General features: G+C 37.5%; 1 protein-coding gene across 1 annotated transcript in view; it reads right to left on the reverse strand.

The window, feature by feature from the left end:
- KHDRBS2 (KH RNA binding domain containing, signal transduction associated 2) overlaps positions 1 to 25,665 on the reverse strand; it is a 1,203,795-nt gene that overhangs the window by 61,409 nt on the left and 1,116,721 nt on the right. The window contains exon 8 of the mRNA XM_053710406.1: positions 1,312 to 1,370. Coding sequence (XP_053566381.1) covers positions 1,312 to 1,370 — 59 coding nt within the window. The remainder of the gene's footprint in view (positions 1 to 1,311; positions 1,371 to 25,665) is intronic.

A 25,665-nucleotide genomic window follows, 5' to 3' on the forward strand; every position in this document is an offset into this window, starting at 1 on the left:
ATAACCAACACAGTTATATTAATACAGTTTTACCTCTGTGATTACCTTGTATATAAGCCTCTGTAGACTTCCCCCTTATTTCAGTTCTTTTTACAGACATGCATTTTAGCCAATCAGTGCTGACTCCTAGGTAACTCCATGGGTGTGAGCACAATGTTATCTATATGGCATACATTAACTTATGCCCTCTAGTTGTGAAAAAATGTCAAAAAAGGCAGCCTTCAAGGGCTAAGAAATTAGCATAGGAGGTTTAGCTTTCAAATAAGAATACCAAGAGAACAAAGCAGAATTGATGATAAAAGTAAATTGGGAAGTTGTTTAAAATGACATCCCTATCTGAATCATGAAAGTTTATTTTTGTCTAGACTGTCCCTTTAAACATCTGTATTTCTTTTTTACTATGAATAACTGTGTAATAAAATATTTTGTATTAATAAATTATAACAAAATAATATTACTTAGATAGGCAATTCAACATAAAGCTTAAAATTAAATCTGTCGAGATGTAGAAGAGTACCTAGAGCAATAACTGTAAACTAGAATTTCAGGACATGCTTAAAGGGACATAAAACAGGTTGAGATCTGTGCATATCCTAAAAGGGCTAATTAATTAAAAATAGTTTGCATAAAAAAAGTGTTTAAAAATTGCTGGCAAGTATTTTAAAATCATTTTCAAAAATAAGCAAAATGAATTCACAGCTTCTAGGCATGCTCCAGCAGATAATCCCTATGCACTTTTGTATTCTACCAAAACAACAATAGATATAGATACAGCCATAAAAGGAATTGTGTGAGGGGAGTTAGAGATTTACAATTCATAAACTAAAAAGAAAGGGTTAATGGTGAGGCACTGCAGTATAAATTTGCAGGTAAAGTAATTTTTAACATATTTTTATATTTTGTCTCAATCCCAACTTGTGTTATGTCCCTTTAAAATAAATTTTGACCTATGCTATAATACCATTAAATGTACTGCAGGATCTTTATAATGAATGACAGTTGAGCTTTTTTTGGCAGAATTAGGCATATATTTGTAAGATAGGTCAAACTGTCAATCAACAACTGGCACATCAAAGTTTGTACATTTTTTTTTATTATTTAATTGTATTACAAAACACAGTAATGCTCAAACATCTGAGTTTAACGGACATCTTTTTATCACACCATTTATGTATTTTTGTCTTCAATATCCAACAAGATCCACATACATACTTGAGGATGAAGCTAGCTTGTAGTGAGACAGTGCAATATCATATTTAATTCTGGTGGCAAGGTTAATGTTCTGTTTTCAAGAGAGAAACAGATTCTTACCATAATTGTTGTAGTTTTCTTCATTTGTTCCACGCTCATAGTCATAATATTCAGACATACTATGGGAATGAAAAGATCAGTTAGTTTTGGTGCAATGAAACAAAATCTAAATACATATAGTAAAATAGCTTTAATACCAGTAAGCTATTTCCAGTACACTGAAATGATTTTTACTTAATAAATGTGACAACCAGCAAGAGATTGTGCACTGTATGAAACATCATTGCCAGATACCAGAGCAATTGGTAAACAAGATGGAAATGAGTCCCCAGATATGAGATTGTGAAACCAATAAAACTTATTAAAAACAGTGTGTAGTAATACATTTGATATTTCATTAAATCATGTTCACATCAATAACTAATTACATTTTTTGTTGGCTCTTTGGGAAAGAGAGTTCAGTTATTAGAATTAAAAATAGTAAATTATTCTGTTTCAATTAAGCTTTTACTAAATGTCATTGATGAGAATCTGCAGAGATCACGAGACTTAAAACATCAGGGATGCTGGTAATGTTAATTGCTGATATAGTACTATTATCTGTGATTAAAGCTCATAACTATTCAGAAAACATGATGCTTAAACTTCATAACAAACAAGTTTAGCCAAATATAGAATACAAGTGTTGCGGTACGGATTTTAACGCTGAAAAAATGCCCATTCCAGCGTAATGGCCAGTAACGCATATTACGAGTTCTTTTGGTATAGCTATACCGCAAGCATTTTAGCCTGTAACGCAACGTCCATTCCGCACTCAAAAAATGACGTTTTTGTATGGGATTTTCATAGCGCCGGTATTACAGGTTGTGCGTTGAGGCTACAAAGCTTGCGTTACAGCCTATACCGACATGATCCATACCACCATCTGAGAGAAGTAGTTATGGATTTTGCAAAACAAAAATGATTCACAAAACTCATAACTAAAATGTTAGAAAGTACACTAACACCTATAAACTACCTATTAACCCCTAAACCGCCGCCCTCCCGCACCGCAAACACTATATTAAACCTATTAACCCCTAATCTGCCGCCCACCCACATTGCGACTATTAAATAGTTATTAACCCCTAATCTGCCACCCACATCGCCAACACTATTTAAATATATTAACCCCTTATACGCTGCTCCCCGACATCATAGACACTAATGAAAGTTATTAACCCCCAGGACATCGCCAACACCTAAATAAACCTATTAACCCCTAAACCGCCGGCCCCCCATATCGGTAACACTATAATAAAGTATTAACCCCTAAACCTCCAGCCCCCCACATCGTAACTACTAAACTAAACCTATTAACCCCTAGAAAACCAGCCCCCACATTGCAAAACACTACATTAAACTATTAACCCCAAAACCTAACACCCCCTAACTTTAAATTAAAATTACAATATAGCTATCTTTAAATAAATAAAAACTTACCTGTGAAATAAAAATAAACATAACATTAAACTATAAATTAACCTAACATAACTATTCTAATAAAATAAAAAATACTTTGCAATTAAAAACCTAAATTACAAATTTAAAAAAACCTAACACTAAGAAAAAAATAAAAAAATCTAAAATTACAAAAAATAATGAACAATAAATTACGAAAAATAAAAAAAACACTAAGCTTACAAAAATTAATAAATTAAATTATCAAAAATAAAAACAATTACACCTAATCTAATAGCCCTATAAAAATAAAAAGCCCCCCCAAATAAAAACACAACCTATCCTACAATAAACTACCAATAGCCCTTAAAAGGGCCTTTTGTAGGGCATTGCCCTAAGTTAAACAGCTCTTTTACCTGTAAAAAAAAATACAAAGTCCCCCCAACAGTAAAACCCACCACCTAACCACCCCTCCAAATAAAAAACTAAAAAAAAAATCTAACACTAACCCTATAAAATCTACTCATGGTTCCTGAAGTCCGGACATCCATCTTCATCCCGGCTTCAAGAAGTCTTTATCCAGGCGGGGACACCTTCATCCATCTTGGGGACATCTTCAAACTTCATTCCGGCGGCCCGGAGCGGAACTATCCTAGAAGTGGATCCCATCCTGCGTGGAGCGTCCTCTTCATACGGTCACCGCCATACACTGAAGTTGAATGCAAGGTGACCGCTTCAAAATGATGTACCTTGCATTCCTTTTGACTCCTTTTGATTCTTCAAATTCAAATCAGCCAATAGGATGAGAGCTTCTGAAATCCTATTGGCGGTTCAAAACAGCCAATAGGATGAGAGCTACTGAAATCCGGGATGAAGATAGAAGATTGGTTGGGTGGTGGGTTTTACTGTTTGTATTTTTTTACAGGTAAAAGAGCTGTTTAACTTAGGGCAATGCCCTACAAAAGGACATTTTAAGGACTATTGGTAGTTTATTTTAGGCTAGCGGTGTTTTTACTTTGGGGGGGCTTTTTATTTTTATAGGGCTATTTGATTAGGTGAAATTGTTTTTATTTTTGATCATTTTGTTTATTACTTTTGGTAAGCATAGTGTTTTTTATTTTTTGTAATGTAGTGTTAATTATTTTTTATAATTTAAGATTTTTAATTTTTTTTCGTGTTTAAATTTGTAATTTAATTTTTTAATTGGTAGTATTTTTTTATTTTATTAGAATAGTAATGTTAGTTTAATTTATCATTTATCATTTAATGTTAGGTTTATTTTTATTTCACAGGTAAGTTTTTATTTATTTTAAGATAGTTATAGTATTGTTATTTTAATTTAAAGTTAGGGGGTGTTAGGTTTAGGGGTTAATAGTTTAATTTAGTGTTTTGCGATGTGGGGGGCTGGCGGTTTAGGGGTTAATAGATTTATTTAGTGGAGGCGATGTGGGGGGCCGGAGGTTTAGGGGTTAATAGGTTTATTTAGTAGTGGCGATATGGGAGGCCGGAGGTGTAGGGGTTAATCATTTTATTCAGTGGCGACGATGTCAGGGAGCAACGGTTTAGGGGTTAATAATTTTATTTAGCGGTGGCATTGTTGGGGAGCAGCGGATTAGGGGTTAATAGCTTTTATTATTGTCGGCGATGTCAGGGAGCAGTGGATTAGGGGTTAATAACTTTATTTAGGTGTCTGCGATGTCGGGAGCGGCTGAGTAGGGGCTAATAGCTTTATTTAGGTGTTGTCGATGTCGAGGGCAGCGGATTAGGGGTGTTTAGACTTGGGATTTATGTTAGGGTGTTAGGTTTAAATGTTACAGAGATTTTTCATTCCGCACTTCAGGCATAAGGTTTTTTTTTAACTCTCTCTCCCCATTGATTTCAATGGGGGAAAGTGTGCACGAGCACGTCAAATCAGTCCTTGGATTTTGTGCGGTATGGAGTTTAACGCCACCATATCATACGCACAAAAAGGCATTTCAGTAACTCGTAATGGCAGCGCTATAGAGAGTAAAATAATGCAACTTTTTTGGCATTAGTTTCGCGCACTGTTTAGCGCAAAACTCGTAATCTAGGTGATAGGTAGCAATTCATATACATCTCAACTAATACATATTCATGTACAATAATCTTGCATTAGAACCTTGTTATTCAAAACTATTTTTCTACATCTAATTCCAAACATTGAAAACCATGCAATGAAATTATGATAATAAAGATGAAAATACTTCCAGTGCACTAACTTTGTACATATATTAAACACTGACATATTTCTGGTGATTTTAATGGGACATGAAATCCAAATTTTTTCTTTCATGATCACATAGAGCAAACAGCTCTCCAATTTACTTCAATTATTTAATTTGCTCCATTCTCTTGATATCCTTTGTTTAAAAGCATATCTAAAAAGGCTCAGTAGCTGCTGATTGGTGGCTGCACATAGATGTCTCATGTGATTGGCTCACATGCATTGCTTTTTCTTCAACAAATGATATCTGAAGAATGAAGCAAATTAAATAATAGAAGTAAATTGGAATGTTGTTTAAAATTGTATTCTCTATCTGAATTAGGAAAGAAAACATTTAAGTTGCATGTCCCTTTAAATATTATATTATATTCATATATATATATAGATATAGATAGATAGATAGATAGATAGATAGATAGATGGATAGATAGATCTCAAAAACTAAAGGGTACGTCACAATCTATTGGCAATTTGCTCCCAACATGTCTTTTTAGTCAGTGTGCTTTTGAGTAATCATAATGCACAAATGCAAAATCTGTGTTAAAAGCCCACAGCCATGAAGTGTTTTCAATAAAAAAAAAGTATTAGAAGAAGCTTTTTGTATGTTAAATACTTGTTATCAGGATAGAAACTGGGAAGACACTCCAATCTGACATATACACATCTCATAAAGTTACCGCAAAATTCTTTTGAATTAAACACTGTGTTCAGTGTGAAAGGGAAATGCTTATTTACATGTGTGAGATTAACCTATTGCAATCCAAATCCATCCTCATCACTGCTAAATCAGCTGAATTCCATTTGTATTTAGGCATAATGGGTATACTGTATGAAACAGGATATGCCCAGACACACAACCAAAGTGTCTAAGCTAGTATCTATAGATAGCCTGGGGAAACGGTGCTGTGCCACCGAGAAACGCGCTGCTGTTTTAATATAAAGTTTTAATAAACTTTTTATCCATATCTTGCTGCTGTTATCTTTCCCATCTGGATTTTTGAATTGCCTATCCTTTTGGGACTTTACACCCCTCTGCTTGTTGCTGGTTGCTGGTTTGCTGTGTGTGTGTTTTTCCTTGAACTCCTTCTACTGTGGGACGAGGATAACACCTGTTGCTGAGCTGCCTGAGAGTCTGCCGGACGACTTTTTGGATCCGACCTGCCTGTTTAGCACTAATTGTGCTTTCTCCTATGTGAGTAGGACTGATTCCTTCTGTACAATTTTTTATTTTGTCTGACCTTCTGATTTGCACTATGTGACGCCTTCTATTTCTTGTATCATATAATGGGTACACTGAGTGTGTTTGCACATTTTTTTTTACAATATTTGCATTTATTGATTTAAAAGCACTGTTTTTCAGTTTGGTGTGATCTACATCTAAAACAAATAGCAATATTATGGCTGATATTTAGTATACAGGGTCTGGACTAGGAACAAAATCAATCAGAAAGTAGTATGCTCTGCTAACATTAAAATATAGTTTGTTTTAATTGTTTTAATTCTATAGTGTAAGATTTTTGTTAATAGTAGTTTTCTTTATTTGCTGTTCTCATTAGAAATAATGGTAATGAATCCAAATATATTATTGGACCAAAACTTGGCCGAGCTCAATGTTTGGAAAAATCCAAAACAAATCTTTTAAACAAAATTTTCACTTGTGCACATGTCTACTGGCCACTGCTGAAGGCCTAAACAATAGCAATGAATAGAGTTTTAACGAATCAATACCATGTATGCTAATACACTTCTCAAAAATCTACTGTATCCATTCCATAGTGTCTTGCACATGTGCAGTATAATAGATTGATAGATGACAGATGAATAGATAGATAGATAGATATAGATAGATAGATACATAGGTGATAGATAGATTATTTCCAAATAGTTTTGTAATACTTGTCAATTTTGGGGCTTTATCAAGGGCATTGAGGTGTTGAATTTGAAAAGGTAAAAATATCTTCAAAATGGATTGTGATCGCCAAGAATGTTTCATTCAACCCCATATTAAAAATAAGGCTTTGATTGGGCATTTAGAGCTACTGTTGTGAATCTTACCATATGAGTTTATTGTATTTATTAAATTGACACTGTACTGTTTTGCCTCAACGTGTTCCCAATTACTTGTTATACATGTTGGAGATTAGACGCTGTGCCTTAAGGTTTATTTTTTTTTCTATGCTGTTTTTTCATATTGAAACAAGGATATGCCCATTTAAAAGCTAGATAACGAATGGAGCACAATTAACTTCGCTAGATGGAGGCTTCTTGCGGGTGTCGGGTTGCGCTCATATTGTAAATTAAAAGTCAAAAGCTTGCCCATGAGTGAGACTGACACAAGCTAACAATATATCATGACTTTGTTAACTTCTTCTCCCCATAGAAGTCAATGAACTAAAAAAAAAACATAATGTATGCTTACCTGATAAATTTATTTATTTCCGGATATGGTGAGTCCACAGAATCATCAATTACTAGTGGGAATATCACTCCTGGCCAGCAGGAGGAGGCAAAGAGCAAAACAGCAAAGCTGCTATATATGTCACTTCCCTTACCCATAATTCCCAGTCATTCGACTGAAAAAGGAAAAATAAGATAACATAAAGATGTAGAGGTGCCTGAAGTTTCAGTAAAAATAACTGTCTTAAATAAAGAGCAGGCCGTGGACTCACCATATCTGGAAATAAATGTATCAGGTAAGCATAAATTATGTTTTCTTTCCTAAGATATGGTGAGTCCATGGAATCATCAATTACTAGTGGGAACCAATACCCAAGCTAGAGGACACAGATGATAAGGGAGGGACAAGACAGGTAGACTTAATGTAACACTTATTCTAGTGATATATGTCCCTTTAAGAACAGCTCTAGTTAGGGAACTCCCTTCAACACCTGCTCCATAAATTCCCACAATTCTTAGAGCACCTTGTCAATTATTCTGTGTTTGTGCAGAGACTAAGAAGCTTGTTTTCATGAGTTACAACTATATTATAAAAACCTTCAGACCAGGTTATCAAGGATATTTGAGAAAATAAAGGACATTCACCTCTAACTGCATTCAGCAGTTAAACAAGTTCCAGCTTGCAACTTATCAGAGACTGAAATCTATAACCCTCATACTTTCAACTGATACCAAAGACTGGATACTCACCATTCAATTTGGACTTAATTTCAAGGACATTCACAGCTTGACTGCGGTTACAACCGCCAACTAAAAACAATCTTATCAAACTTTGATTCTCTCCTAGCTGCCGATATTCTACACACCTCATTGGACATCCGTCTCCCTCAGCGTGACGTCACGGCTGAACCGAAAGAGGCCTCACAGACGCTGCAGCATTACCGAAAGTGCTCAGTTCACAAAACCAACTAACTGGTAGAAAGCAGACTCTCCTTCTAGGAACGTGAGTAACATATAAATCGTCATTATATCTTTTGGCTCTTTCTTATCTGAATTAATAGATCTGCTTAACGTACAAAACCAGATTTAAAGGGACAGTTCTATTACTCTAATGAAGACTATAAACACCTGTTAAAGACTTAAGAAAATAATAATTGATAATCTCTTCTATCAGCATCACTTGAAAATAACATAATAATTACAGGACTTATCATTCTCTCCTGTAACCAACAAACAAGATCCCCCTTAAAGGGACGTTTCCACTCAAGTTATTCTTCAGAATTTATTTCATTAGGGAAACTGCAGTTGCGACCCAAACATATTATTTTTACAATTCAGCTGCATTACATAATAATTGACCAGAAAAAATATGGATCCAGCAGATTTACCTAATGTTGTATACAGTTTGTCACAGCGTGTGGATCAGTTAACTCAAGGCCTACGTGAATTAAAAGCTCAAAACGATACTCTTAAGGTAATGGTCAGGGATAATACACCTGAACCACAAGTATCTCTGCCAGATCTCTTCTCTGGAGATAGGGCAACCTTCAGACAGTTCCGCAATGCATGTTTGTTACTTTTTCAAATGAGACCTAAGACTTATTTCTCTGAGAGGATTAAAGTAATGACTGTTATATCATTCCTAAGGGGGGAACCCCGTAAATGGGCAGATGTTTTTTTTGAGAATGATGACCCTATACTGGGGTCACTATCAGATTTTTTTTCACAAATGGGAACTTTATACGAAGATGTTCATAAACAATTTTCTGCTGAAACAAATATGCGTTCACTTAAACAGGGCCGCCGTCCTGTGGAAGAGTATTTAACAGAGTTTAAGTTATATGCTAAAGATTCAGAATGGAGTGATGTTTCCCTCCGGAATCAGTACAGATTGGGATTAAATGATTTTGTTAAGGATGAATTAGCACGTACTGAGTTACCCAGAACACTCGAAGGGTTAATAGATCTTACTATACAATTGGATAGACGTTTAAGAGAAAGACGTGCAGAAAAAACCCATTCTGATAGTCCACAGAAATACATTCCTCCAATCAATAAATCTTCAAATTACAAGGACACACCAGTTCCCATGGATCTTGGTATCATGAAGGGACCCTTACAGCCAGAAGAAAGGCTTAGAAGGAAAAGGGGCAACCTTTGTATGTACTGTGCTTCACCAACGCATACCGTGAGAGAATGTCCCATTCTTCAAAGACAAAAGAACAGTAAGTTTCTTAATAATAAGAGAAATTGTTTAACTACCAAAGTTCTAAATTCAGCTTACTGTACCTTACCTCTGTCATTGCAGTGGGATCTACTAACAATTCGTACTGAGGCCATCGTGGATTCAGGAGCCTATTCTAATTTTTTGGATTATGATTTAGCATTGCAAAATAAAATACCTTTATGTGAAAAAACTAATCCTGTGTCTATAAGAGTTATTGATGGATCATTTGTAAAAACAGGACCAATCACACATCATACAATACCTCTAAAAACAATTACTGAAACAGGGCACATAGAGTATATTACCTTCGACATCATACCCTCTCCTCTATTTCCTGTAGTGTTACGTCTCTCTTGGCTACAACTACATAAACCAAATATTAACTGGGAAACTTTACAGATAAAATTTGATTCGTCATATTGTCAAAAAACATGTTTTCCCCGCCAACATCTATTACAAGTTTCTGAATTCCATCTACCAGTTCAATATGAAGATTTCTCCGATGTTTTTAGTAAAAAAGAGGCAGAAAATCTACCCCCTCACCGTATCTATGATTGCCCTATTGAACTACTCCCGGGAGCCACTATACCTTATGGGCACATTTACCCATTATCCGAACCCGAACTACAGCATCTTAAAACTTACCTGGAGGATAATCTGAAGAAAGGTTTCATTAGACCTTCCACTTCTCCTGCTGGTGCCGGTATCTTTTTTGTCAGGAATAAAGATCTTTCCCTCAGACCAATTATTGATTACCGGGAACTTAATAAACGCACGGTGAAAAACCGTTATCCTCTCCCCTTAATACCAGAACTGGTGGAAAGGCTCTGCGATGCAAAGATTTATTCTAAGTTGGATTTGAAAGGGGCTTATAATTTGGTAAGGATTCGCGAAGGAGACGAATGGCTCACTGCGTTTAGAACACGCTATGGCTTATACGAGTATTTGGTGATGCCATTTGGGCTTTGCAATGCCCCAGCCACGTTCCAACACTTCATAAATTACATCTTCAGAGATTTGTTGGACGTGTGCATGGTCGTGTATTTAGACGATATTCTTATTTACTCAGATAATGAAGAAGATCATATAAAACACGTTCGCTGGGTCTTAGGACGACTAAGGACACACCAATTATATGCAAAGCCCGAAAAATGTCTTTTTCATGTAAAACAGATATCTTTTCTTGGGTATCATATATCTTCTGCTGGTTTGAAGATGGATGATGGTAAAGTAGAGGCAATACAAAATTGGCCCGTACCAACTAATACTAAAGAAGTTCAAAGGTTTCTTGGCTTTGCCAATTTCTACCGGAAATTTATTAAAGGATTCTCCACTATAGTAAAACCCCTTACTATACTCACTGGATCTCATACACCTTTCAAATGGAATCTCCAGGCAGACGAAGCATTTAATACACTAAAAAAATCTTTTACCACCGCACCAATTTTACAATTTCCAAACCCCGATTTACAGTATATACTAGAGGTTGATGCCTCCAACTATGCCATGGGAGCCATACTCTCGCAAAGGAAGACTGCTTTGGATCCTATACATCCTGTCGCCTTCTTTTCAAAATTGATGACATCTCCAGAATTAAATTATTCTATTGGTGACAAAGAGCTTCTGGTCATTAGAAAAGCTTTTGAACATTGGCGTCATTTACTTGAAGGTACCAAAATACCCATACTTATTTTTACAGACCACAAAAATTTGGAATATTTACAATCCAGTAAAACTCTCTCTGCTCGCCAACTTAGATGGAGTCTCTACTTCACCCGTTTCAACTTTCAAATCACATATCGCCCAGGATCAAAGAATGGCAAAGCAGATGCCTTATCCAGAAAAGACAGTCATTCTCTATCTCAATCTACACCGAATTCTATTTTATCACCTGAACATTTTTGTGCCTTAGTAACACCCTATGAAATTTTGAGTAAATCTCAAAAGGAAGATGTTACATATCCTAAAGAAAAATTACATCAAAAAGATGATCATCTTTACTATCATCAGGACAAAATTTTCATTCCACCTCCTCTTCGAACAGAGATCCTTACCATGCATCATGATTCTCCTCTTGTAGGTCATCCAGGGATCCAAAAAAACCTTAGAATTATTGAAGAGGAACTACTGGTGGCCAAACATTGATAAGTCCGTGGAGGACTATGTTAAAACCTGTGAGGTCTGTGCCACTCTTAAACCTGAAAAAGCCCGACCTTATGGATATTTAAAATCACTCCACATATCTGACAGACCTTGGCAGACCATAGGTATGGATTATATAGTTGATCTCCCTCTATCCAACAATTGTAACACCATTCTAGTGGTAGTAGATCTCTTAACAAAGATGGCACACTTCATTCCATATCGGAAGTTACCAACCTCATCAGAGACTGCTCAGTTATTTCTGCAAAATATAGTAAGGTTACATGGACTACCTTCCATCATCATAACTGATAGGGGATCTCAATTCACCTCCAAGTTTTGGAAAGCAATATGTAATGTCCTTAAAATTGATCAGAGATACAGTACAGCATTCCATCCCCAAACAAATGGGCAAACGGAAAGGGTGAATCAATGGTTGGAACAGTACATCAGATGCTATTGTTCTTTCCACCAAGACCAATGGTATGACAAAATTTCTACAGCAGAATACGCATACAACAATACTTTGAATATATCCACAAAAATGACTCCGTTTTATTCCAACTATGGATATCATCCGACTTTTCATCTGTTCCCTCATATGAACACCATTTCCCCAAAGGTGGATGAGACAAGTAACAGCCTAATTGAATCGTTCCAGTTCCTCAAGGACAATATTAAAGAAGCACAGATGAGACAGAAAAAATATTATGACACTAGAAGAAGAAGACCTCCAGCCTACTCTGTGGGAGATAAGGTATGGCTTTCTACAAAAAATCTAAAAATGAATACGCCTTGTAGGAAATTCACTCAATTATTCATTGGTCCATTTTCCATTATCAAGGTGGTGAATGAAAATGCTGTTACTCTGAATCTTCCTTCTGAATATAAGTTCCATCCGACATTCCATGTCTCTTTATTAAAACCATATGTTGAAACCAGACTTCAGTCATCTAACTCTTTACTTCCACCGACAGTCATTGAAGAAGAAGTTTATGAGATTAGCTCCATTCAAGATTCCAGATTGCTTAAAGGAAAACTCCAATATTTAATACGATGGAAAGGGTATAATTCCGATGATGATTCTTGGGAACCTGCTGATAACATTTTCGCTTCAAGATTGGTTTCCGCTTTTCATCGTGCCAACCCTGATAGACCAGGTCCTGGTGCTACGGTGCAGCCCCTTTGACGGGGGGTCCTGTAACACTTATTCTAGTGATATATGTCCCTTTAAGAACAGCTCTAGTTAGGGAACTCCCTTCAACACCTGCTCCATAAATTCCCACAATTCTTAGAGCACCTTGTCAATTATTCTGTGTTTGTGCAGAGACTAAGAAGCTTGTTTTCATGAGTTACAACTATATTATAAAAACCTTCAGACCAGGTTATCAAGGATATTTGAGAAAATAAAGGACATTCACCTCTAACTGCATTCAGCAGTTAAACAAGTTCCAGCTTGCAACTTATCAGAGACTGAAATCTATAACCCTCATACTTTCAACTGATACCAAAGACTGGATACTCACCATTCAATTTGGACTTAATTTCAAGGACATTCACAGCTTGACTGCGGTTACAACCGCCAACTAAAAACAATCTTATCAAACTTTTATTCTCTCCTAGCTGACGATATTCTACACACCTCATTGGACATCCGTCTCCCTCAGCGTGACGTCACGGCTGAACCGAAAGAGGCCTCACAGACGCTGCAGCATTACTGAAAGCGCTCAGTTCACAAAACCAACTAACTGGTAGAAAGCAGACTCTCCTTCTAGGAACGTGAGTAACATATAAATCGTCATTATATCTTTTGGCTCTTTCTTATCTGAATTAATAGATCTGCTTAACGTACAAAACCAGATTTAAAGGGACAGTTCTATTACTCTAATGAAGACTATAAACACCTGTTAAAGACTTAAGAAAATAATAATTGATAATCTCTTCTATCAGCATCACTTGAAAATAACATAATAATTACATGACTTATCATTCTCTCCTGTAACCAACAAACAAGATCCCCCTTAAAGGGACATTTCCACTCAAGTTATTCTTCAGAATTTATTTCATTGGGAAACTGCAGTTGCGATCCAAACATATTATTTTTACAATTCAGCTGCATTACACTTAAATAGAAGGCACCACCGCTTGTAGAACCCTTCTCCCAAAAGAAGCCTCAGCCAAAGCAAAAGTATCAAAATTATAAAATTTTGAAAAAGTATGCAGAGGACCAGGTTGCAGCCGTGCAATTCCACAGAAGCTTCAATTTTTAATGCCCTGGAAGAAGAAACAGCCCTGTAGAATGAGCAGTGATTCTTTCAGGAGGCTGGTGTCCAACAGTCTCATAGCCTAAACGAATAATACTCCTTATCCAAAAAGAAAGAGAAGTAACCGTAGCTTTCCGACCCTTGCGCTTCCCAGAAAAACAAACAAACAAAGCAGAAGACTGACTAAAGTCCTTAGTCACCTGAAGATAAAGCTTCAAAGCACGCACGACATCTAGGTTGTGCAAAAAACGCTCCTTAGGAGAAGGATTAGGACACAAAGAAGGAACCACAATTTCCTGATTAATATTTCTGTTCGAGACAACCTTAGGTAAGAAACCTAATTTAGTACGTAGGACCACCTTATCAGCATGAAAAATAAGATAAGGAGAATCAAACTGCAAAGCCGAAAACTCTATGAGCAAAAGAAATAGCAACAAGAAACAAAACCCTCCAAGATAACATCTTAATATCTAAGGAATGCATAGACTCAAATGGAGCTCGCTGCCAAACCTTAAGAACAAGATTAAGACTCCATGGAGGAGTAACAGGTTTAAACATAGGCCTGATCCTGACTAGGGCCTGACAAAAAGATTGCACATCTGGCGCATTCGCCAAACGCTTATGCAATAAAATAGATAATGCAGAAATCTGACCCTTCAGAGTACTAGTTGACAAACCCTTCTCCAGACCCTCCTGGAGAAAAGACAAAATCCTAGGAATCCTGACTCTACTCCAAGATTAGCCCCTGGATTCACACCAATACAGATATTTATGCCATATCTTATAGTAAATCATTCTAGTCACAGGTTTACGAGCCTGAATCATAGTCTCAATGACCGACTCAGAAAACCCACGCTTAGACAAAATTAGGTGTTTAATCTCCAAGCAGTCAGCTTCAGAAAAACAGGATTTGAATGAAGAAAAGGACACTGAAGTAGAAGGTCTTTCTACAGAGGTAGTCTCCACGGAGGCAGAGACGACATATCCCCTATATCTGCATACCAGATCTTGCGAGGCCATGCCGGCGCTATGAGAATCACTGATGCCCTCTCATCAATGGAGGAAAAAGGTATGCTAGGCTAAAATTCCAAGGGACCACCAGAGCATCTATCAGGAAAGCTAGTGGATCCCTTGACCTTGAGCTGTACCTCGGGAGCTTGGCATTCTGCCGTGAAGTCATGAGTGTGGAGTTATAAAATCATGATTAGGAAAATATACAATTTCAAAGAAGAATTACACATTAAATATGTTATTCATAGATAAAACATTTAGATATACATTAAGATATAGAATATGGAAGAGTTATAAATTAAATTAACTTAGATAGGATTAGTCAGTTTAGTTAGTAATGGGTTAAATAGTGTTTTAAAGACAATGTATTTTAAACTGTGACATTTACATTCAGTTGCTGTTGTCAATCAAAACACCTATACTGCTAGCTAGACACATAGTATTATTAACACTCTAATACACTGCGCATGAACAAGTTAAAATAGTATTTTCTATATGTCAGCCAAAATATAAAGTCTTTTTAAGGAAGTTAAAATATACAAAGATAGCCTTTTCATTTATGCTATGCTTTGATTTCATTGGCTTAAAATGTGTATATAAGCTTTGCCTTTGTATGAAGCTATTGTTATCTTCAGCCTCCAGATCTCGGGGTATGTATTCATCTTTCTGTGATTAATAAATAGTTTATGTCAACTAATATTTGATAAATATGATTATTAATTTAATCTGTTAGATAACCCAGATTAAATATTTGTCTATAGTTAGGGTTTTGTCTAACGAAGGCATATAAAGTCATATTAAAATAAAGAATAATTCTTATAAGCATCTCATTTTTATCTTCTTTTGCGAGAATCATACATATACATCTGTTGCTAAACACTCATTTAGTGACAGCTCTTAGACTAGAGAGGTATATACGACACTTTGGGGGCATCGTCCTGTTGAAATTCGAAACCCTTGGACCATAGTGCATTCTTAAGCTGGACTTTGAACACTGTGTGTGTCTGCTGCCACTGATGCTCTGTAAGTAACTTATTCTTTTTTATCAAATAGAGTTAAATTATGGCTGTGCACACCATGAATTTTGACTTAATTGACATAGATCAGAGATTAACCCCTGTATTGTATAATCTCCCTCCTGTGTTTCAAGATTGTGTAATTGCTAGTATAAAAAAACACGGTGGTCCTTTTAAAATGCAAGATGCTTCTGAGCCTGCTTTGCATGAATGGTTGAATTCTTTAAGTGATATTGTAGATATCAAAGACAAAAGAATTAAGAAAGGAAAAATATTGCAGGGTCTATTAGACACATTACTGCAATCTTTGTGTTTAAATGAGCAATTACATATTAATTATAATCTGCAGGCATCTCTTTTAGATTCCTTAAATATACAGTTAGAAGATTGTAGGAAACAGAGTATGTTATCAGCACATACATGTGGTCTTTTGCATGATAAACTTTCTATATTAGAAAATACTAATACTTCTCTTGAAGGAGTTGTTGAATCTTTGCAAAATTTGCGACAAACCTCTGCAAATGTTAAATTCTCTGATAGTACATATGGCAGTGGTATTTTTATGTATTGTACTAAACAAACACAGCTATAAAGGATCAAAAGAACCAGTCTTGGAACAGTTTGTTATTTGTTTGAACAGTTCCTACACTCTAAGACTACATCATATTATGACTGTTATATTTATGCTTATAGCTTTCATATAATTGTTAAGTTGTCTAAGAAAATACATATATATTTTATTTTAGTTGTTAATATATTTTCTTGGACTATAAGGTTGCCTGACATATTTAAGTCATATTATATTTTTATTATATTATTGCCACATAGTTTATTCTAACCATTTAATATGTTTTCTTTAAAAGCAGGTGCATGTTGTTTTTTGACTAAAATGCTTATCTGTTTTTGCTATTCTAATATATTTGTTTGCCAATTAATTCATAATAAAATAAGGAGTATACCACAGAATGATAATTCTACTAAAAATTTGATTATCAGCCTATGTTTCTTAAATCTCACTCCACAGCTGATACTAGTTTAATGACTATGATGTTATCAAATTTTAATCGTCTTGTCCTTTCACCTTCAAGACCTATTTATCATATTTCCCATCCTTCTATTTCTCCTCAGTTTGTTGCACTTTTTGTTGCTAGTGTAAAAAAGTTTGATTATTTACAAGAATGGTATATTAATGCTTCTCATCTTATTATTCCAGGATTTGGTGGCATACCCCATACAGGAGTGAACATCTGTCTCCTATGCAGTATTGATTTACTTTCTTCTCCTGACAGGAATTCTACATGATGATAAACAAGTTCCTTTGGTTATGTCAGATAATATTTTATCTTGTGATACAAGTAGCACAGTAGATTTATTTAATGTTTCTTATATACCTGCTACTTTATTAATTAATCATTTGAATCCTTTTGATTCTGTAGGATTATGGCAATGTATGGACCATGGTATTTCACAATTTTCTGTTCATATTCGTTTATTTATACATACTACTACTTCACTTCCTTTGTCTAAACCTATTCCTACCTCTTTAGAAAAACCTTTTCATGAAGGTGATCCTATTCAGGTACGTTTAGATTCTGCGACACAAGTTGCTTATGATGTTGAATATCGTTTAGTTACTTGGCATCTTCAATTGTCAAGGTGGATGGTTTCTACACAATATTCAAACTGCACTCCCTTTGTGTCTGTACAAGAAAAATCATTCCAATGGTGGTTTCATGAAAGTTTACTGCAAAATGTTTCTCTTCGATCTAATCATAGACCTAGGAGAGATGTACTTGCGACTGGCTTGGGAGCATATGGTAGTATGATTGGCTCTACTGCACAAATAAATTCTGAAATATTAAGATATAAATTAGCAAATCTTGCCTCTCATGCAGCTACAGGCTTAGATACTCAATATGGAATTAACAATAATATTGCTAATCTCCAGCAACATCAAACTTATGTTATGGTGGATATTACAAATATTATTAAAAATAAATTTAATGTTTTAGTAAATGAATTATATAATTTTACACATGAGACAGCCTGGGCTATGTTATGCTCTCAAGTACAATCTGATCTATCTACTGACTTAAAGATTCAACTTCAAAGTTTATGGTCTGGAAAGTGGCCAGCTTCTTTAAGTTTAGCTGCATCTAAGTCAGTCACTAATTTTGCCATGACACATCTTTTATGGTGGGAAGTAATTTTATCTGACTGCACCACTGAATTTTTTATGATTCATACATTAATTCCTTGGTCTGGTAAAGATACTATTATTTATCGCTTAGCGACAATTGGTCTTCCTGCTAATGGTTCATTACTGTTTCCAGTATTGTCACATCAATTGGTGTCGCATAACATTGATGAATCAAAATGGACACTTGTTGATGTATCATTGTGTCATTCCAATGCAAATTCGTTTATCTGTTCCCTTTCACAATTCCATACAACCAATGAAACATGTTGGGAAAATCAAAAGTCTTGTACCTTACAAAGTCATTTTAATGTACTTAGACCGGTATTTTATTTAGGATCTGACAGAGTTTGTTTTCATTTATTTAATTCTGATACTATTATATTCCAAACACAGGATAATGTATTTGCTAGTTCTCATTTATTACCTGGTACCTGGTGTAATACTATTCCACTTAAATATATTGCATCATCTAATTGGAATTTTACCATGCCCCAAACTCTTAATATTACTTTAAATTTAACATGGGATCATGTTATGAATTTTTCTGTTTATAATTTACCTTTGGGTATGGGATCACAAATGAAGAAAACAGAATTTATGTTTACCTGATAAATTACTTTCTCCAACGGTGTGTCCGGTCCACGGCGTCATCCTTACTTGTGGGATATTCTCTTCCCCAACAGGAAATGGCAAAGAGCCCAGCAAAGCTGGTCACATGATCCCTCCTAGGCTCCGCCTACCCCAGTCATTCGACCGACGTTAAGGAGGAATATTTGCATAGGAGAAACCATATGATACCGTGGTGACTGTAGTTAAAGAAAATAAAATATCAGACCTGATTAAAAAACCAGGGCGGGCCGTGGACCGGACACACCGTTGGAGAAAGTAATTTATCAGGTAAACATAAATTCTGTTTTCTCCAACATAGGTGTGTCCGGTCCACGGCGTCATCCTTACTTGTGGGAACCAATACCAAAGCTTTAGGACACGGATGAAGGGAGGGAGCAAATCAGGTCACCTAAATGGAAGGCACCATGGCTTGCAAAACCTTTCTCCCAAAAATAGCCTCAGAAGAAGCAAAAGTATCAAACTTGTAAAATTTGGTAAAAGTGTGCAGTGAAGACCAAGTCGCTGCCCTACATATCTGATCAACAGAAGCCTCGTTCTTGAAGGCCCATGTGGAAGCCACAGCCCTAGTGGAATGAGCTGTGATTCTTTCAGGAGGCTGCCGTCCGGCAGTCTCGTAAGCCAATCTGATGATGCTTTTAATCCAAAAAGAGAGAGAGGTAGAAGTTGCTTTTTGACCTCTCCTTTTACCAGAATAAACAACAAACAAGGAAGATGTTTGTTTAAAATCCTTTGTAGCATCTAAATAGAATTTTAGAGCGCGAACAACATCCAAATTGTGCAACAAACGTTCCTTCTTCGAAACTGGTTTCGGACACAAAGAAGGCACGACTATCTCCTGGTTAATGTTTTTGTTAGAAACAACTTTTGGAAGAAAACCAGGTTTAGTACGTAAAACCACCTTATCTGCATGGAACACCAGATAAGGAGGAGAACACTGCAGAGCAGATAATTCTGAAACTCTTCTAGCAGAAGAAATTGCAACCAAAAACAAAACCTTCCAAGATAATAACTTAATATCAACGGAATGTAAGGGTTCAAACGGAACCCCCTGAAGAACTGAAAGAACTAAGTTGAGACTCCAAGGAGGAGTCAAAGGTTTGTAAACAGGCTTGATTCTAACCAGAGCCTGAACAAAGGCTTGAACATCTGGCACAGCTGCCAGTTTTTTGTGAAGTAACACAGACAAGGCAGAAATCTGTCCCTTCAAGGAACTTGCAGATAATCCTTTCTCCAATCCTTCTTGAAGAAAGGATAGAATCTTAGGAATCTTTACCTTGTCCCAAGGGAATCCTTTAGATTCACACCAACAGATATATTTTTTCCATATTTTGTGGTAAATTTTTCTAGTTACAGGCTTTCTGGCCTGAACAAGAGTATCAATAACAGAATCTGAGAACCCTCGTTTTGATAAGATCAAGCGTTCAATCTCCAAGCAGTCAGCTGGAGTGAGACCAGATTCGGATGTTCGAACGGACCTTGAACAAGAAGGTCTCGTCTCAAAGGTAGCTTCCATGGTGGAGCCGATGACATATTCACCAGATCTGCATACCAAGTCCTGCGTGGCCACGCAGGAGCTATCAAGATCACCGACGCCCTCTCCTGATTGATCCTGGCTACCAGCCTGGGGATGAGAGGAAACGGCGGGAATACATAAGCTAGTTTGAAGGTCCAAGGTGCTACTAGTGCATCTACTAGAGTCGCCTTGGGATCCCTGGATCTGGACCCGTAGCAAGGAACCTTGAAGTTCTGCCGAGAGGCCATCAGATCCATGTCTGGAATGCCCCACAGTTGAGTAATTTGGGCAAAGATTTCCGGATGGAGTTCCCACTCCCCCGGATGTAATGTCTGACGACTCAGAAAATCCGCTTCCCAATTTTCCACTCCTGGGATGTGGATTGCAGACAGGTGGCAGGAGTGAGTCTCCGCCCATTGAATGATTTTGGTCACTTCTTCCATCGCCAGGGAACTCCTTGTTCCCCCCTGATGGTTGATGTACGCAACAGTCGTCATGTTGTCTGATTGAAACCGTATGAACTTGGCCTTTGCTAGCTGAGGCCAAGCCTTGAGAGCATTGAATATCGCTCTCAGTTCCAGAATATTTATCGGTAGAAGAGATTCTTCCCGAGACCAAAGACCCTGAGCTTTCAGGGATCCCCAGACCGCGCCCCAGCCCATCAGACTGGCGTCGGTCGTGACAATGACCCACTCTGGTCTGCGGAAGGTCATCCCTTGTGACAGGTTGTCCAGGGACAGCCACCAACGGAGTGAGTCTCTGGTCCTCTGATTTACTTGTATCTTCGGAGACAAGTCTGTATAGTCCCCATTCCACTGACTGAGCATGCACAGTTGTAATGGTCTTAGATGAATGCGCGCAAAAGGAACTATGTCCATTGCCGCTACCATCAAACCTATTACTTCCATGCACTGCGCTATGGAAGGAAGAGGAACGGAATGAAGTGTTTGACAAGAGTTTAGAAGTTTTGTTTTTCTGGCCTCTGTCAGAAAAATCCTCATTTCTAAGGAGTCTATTATTGTTCCCAAGAAGGGAACCCTTGTCGACGGAGATAGAGAACTCTTTTCCACGTTCACTTTCCATCCGTGAGATCTGAGAAAGGCCAGGACTATGTCCGTGTGAGCCTTTGCTTGAGGAAGGGACGACGTTTGAATCAGAATGTCGTCCAAGTAAGGTACTACTGCAATGCCCCTTGGTCTTAGCACCGCTAGAAGGGACCCTAGTACCTTTGTGAAAATCCTTGGAGCAGTGGCTAATCCGAAAGGAAGCGCCACGAACTGGTAATGCTTGTCCAGGAATGCGAACCTTAGGAACCGATGATGTTCCTTGTGGATAGGAATATGTAGATACGCATCCTTTAAATCCACCGTGGTCATGAATTGACCTTCCTGGATGGAAGGAAGAATTGTTCGAATGGTTTCCATTTTGAACGATGGAACCTTGAGAAACTTGTTTAAGATCTTGAGATCTAAGATTGGTCTGAACGTTCCCTCTTTTTTGGGAACTATGAACAGATTGGAGTAGAACCCCATCCCTTGTTCTCCTAATGGAACAGGATGAATCACTCCCATTTTTAACAGGTCTTCTACACAATGTAAGAATGCCTGTCTCTTTATGTGGTCTGAAGACAATTGAGACCTGTGGAACCTCCCCCTTGGGGGAAGCCCCTTGAATTCCAGAAGATAACCTTGGGAGACTATTTCTAGTGCCCAAGGATCCAGAACATCTCTTGCCCAAGCCTGAGCGAAGAGAGAGAGTCTGCCCCCCACCAGATCCGGTCCCGGATCGGGGGCCAACATTTCATGCTGTCTTGGTAGCAGTGGCAGGTTTCTTGGCCTGCTTTCCCTTGTTCCAGCCTTGCATTGGTCTCCAGGCTGGCTTGGCTTGAGAAGTATTACCCTCTTGCTTAGAGGACGTAGCACTTGGGGCTGGTCCGTTTCTACGAAAGGGACGAAAATTAGGTTTATTTTTGGCCTTGAAAGACCTATCCTGAGGAAGGGCGTGGCCCTTACCCCCAGTGATATCAGAGATAATCTCTTTCAAGTCAGGGCCAAACAGCGTTTTCCCCTTGAAAGGAATGTTAAGGAGTTTGTTCTTGGAAGACGCATCCGCTGACCAAGATTTCAACCAAAGCGCTCTACGCGCCACAATAGCAAACCCAGAATTCTTCACCGCTAACCTAGCCAATTGCAAAGTGGCGTCTAGGGTGAAAGAATTAGCCAATTTGAGAGCACGGATTCTGTCCATAATCTCCTCATAAGGAGGAGAATCACTATCGATCGCCTTTACTAGCTCATCAAACCAGAAACACGCGGCTGTAGTGACAGGGACAATGCATGAAATTGGTTGTAGAAGGTAACCTTGCTGAACAAACATCTTTTTAAGCAAACCTTCTAATTTTTTATCCATAGGATCTTTGAAAGCACAACTATCTTCTATGGGTATAGTGGTGCGTTTGTTTAAAGTAGAAACCGCTCCCTCGACCTTGGGGACAGTCTGCCATAAGTCCTTTCTAGGGTCGACCATAGGAAACAATTTTTTAAATATGGGGGGAGGGACGAAAGGTATACCGGGCCTTTCCCATTCTTTATTTACAATGTCCGCCACCCGCTTGGGTATAGGAAAAGCTTCTGGGAGCCCCGGGACCTCTAGGAACTTGTCCATTTTACATAGTTTCTCTGGGATGATCAAATTCTCACAATCATCCAGAGTGGATAATACCTCCTTAAGCAGAGCGCGGAGATGTTCCAACTTAAATTTAAATGTAATCACATCGGGTTCAGCTTGTTGAGAAATTTTCCCTGAATCTGAAATTTCTCCCTCAGACAAAACCTCCCTGGCCCCCTCAGACTGGTGTAGGGGCATTTCAGAACCATTATCATCAGCGTCCTCATGCTCTTCAGTATCTAAAACAGAGCAGTCGCGCTTACGCTGATAAGTGGGCATTTTGGCTAAAATGTTTTTGATAGAATTATCCATTACAGCCGTTAATTGTTGCATAGTAAGGAGTATTGGCGCGCTAGATGTACTAGGGGCCTCCTGAGTGGGCAAGACTCGTGTAGACGAAGGAGGGAATGATGCAGTACCATGCTTACTCCCCTCACTTGAGGAATCATCTTGGGCATCATTTTCAGTGTCACATAAATCACATTTATTTAAATGAGAAGGAACCTTGGCTTCCCCACATTCAGAACACAGTCTATCTGGTAGTTCAGACATGTTAAACAGGCATAAACTTGATAACAAAGTACAAAAAACGTTTTAAAATAAAACCGTTACTGTCACTTTAAATTTTAAACTGAACACACTTTATTACTGCAATTGCGAAAAAGTATGAAGGAATTGTTCAAAATTCACCAAAATTTCACCACAGTGTCTTAAAGCCTTAAAAGTATTGCACACCAAATTTGGAAGCTTTAACCCTTAAAATAACGGAACCGGAGCCGTTTTTAACTTTAACCCCTTTACAGTCCCTGGTATCTGCTTTGCTGAGACCCAACCAAGCCCAAAGGGGAATACGATACCAAATGACGCCTTCAGAAAGTCTTTTCTATGTATCAGAGCTCCTCACACATGCGACTGCATGTCATGCTTCTCAAAAACAAGTGCGCAATACCGGCGCGAAAATGAGGCTCTGCCTATGATTAGGGAAAGCCCCTAGAGAATAAGGTGTCTAAAACAGTGCCTGCCGATATTATTTAACAAAAATACCCAGATTAAATGATTCCTCAAGGCTAAATATGTGTAATATATGAATCGATTTAGCCCAGAAAATGTCTACAGTCTTAATAAGCCCTTGTTCTCCCATCCAAGTACTTACCAGGCCCGACCCTGCTTAGCTTCCGAGATCAGACGAGATCGGGCGCATTCAGGGTGGTGTGGCCGTAGGCTCTGAATAAAAATGGCTTACCGGATCCCATAGGGAAAATGACAGCTTCCAGCATTACATCGTCTTGTTAGAATGTGTCATACCTCAAGCAGCAAAAGACTGCTCATTGTTCCCCCAACTGAAGTTAATTCCTCTCAACAGTCCTGTGTGGAACAGCCATGGATTTTAGTAACGGTTGCTAAAATCATTTTCCTCATACAAACAGAAATCTTCATCTCTTTTCTGTTTCAGAGTAAATAGTACATACCAGCACTATTTTAAAATAACAAACTCTTGATTGAATAATAAAAAACTACAGTTAAACACTAAAAAACTCTAAGCCATCTCCGTGGAGATGTTGCCTGTACAACGGCAAAGAGAATGACTGGGGTAGGCGGAGCCTAGGAGGGATCATGTGACCAGCTTTGCTGGGCTCTTTGCCATTTCCTGTTGGGGAAGAGAATATCCCACAAGTAAGGATGACGCCGTGGACCGGACACACCTATGTTGGAGAAATGGTTAACTGATTCTACTATAATTTCTTCCTTGTTACAAAATTTAAAACATATTTCTGTAGATACTAAAATTACAGTTGAACATGAACAAGGAATTTTAAAATCAGCTACTTCTAGTATTTTACAGGATGCAAATATATCTTGGTGGGAATCTGTATTTGGATATAGTAGTACAGCTACTCAATTTTTTTAATATTATGTTACACCCTGTTATTGTTTTAACTATTGTTCAAATTTTTATGTTTATTTTTATGTGTGGTTGTATTTGTTATCAAAAGCATTTAAACAAAAAATTAGTTAGACAACTTACAACCCTGGAACATCTTAATTCACAACAAAAACGTTATGTACCTTTGTATTCTGCTTATTCAGTTTCGCTTGATACAACTAGGCTTCCTAATCCAATTTGACTGACATATAGAATAATTTGATATCAATATTGTATACTTATACTTTATTTTATTTTTTTATTTTTTTAGGATACTCCTATCTCTCTCTTTTCTTGGTGTCTGGATGGAATTCTTTTGATTTGCACTTGGGCTCTTCTGAATTGATCTGCCTGACTACTACTAGACATGCTGAGGCCTTGTGACAAGTTTACCTATGGTTGCTGCAATCGTTACCTGCAACTAACTGTGTCATCTACTTGTTTCACCCTATGGTTCTTCCTTGGCCTTTTCAGTGGTTATATACACTATTGTTCCTGTTTGTAAGCACTATGAAGATTACACATTGTATTTCTTGATGGAACTGCTCCTACAGACTTTATTGCTTTCAATTCTGCAACAAATGTATCTTACTACTTAGGCCTAGATTTGGAGTTCGGCGGTAGCCGTCAAAACCAGCGTTAGAGGCTCCTAACGCTGGTTTTGGCCGCCCGCTGGTATTTGGAGTCAGTGATTAAAGGGTCTAACGCTCACTTTTCAGCCGCGACTTTTCCATACCG

Source organism: Bombina bombina, chromosome 4 (genome assembly GCF_027579735.1).
Source record: "Bombina bombina isolate aBomBom1 chromosome 4, aBomBom1.pri, whole genome shotgun sequence".
NCBI classification, from domain to species: Eukaryota; Metazoa; Chordata; class Amphibia; order Anura; family Bombinatoridae; genus Bombina; species Bombina bombina.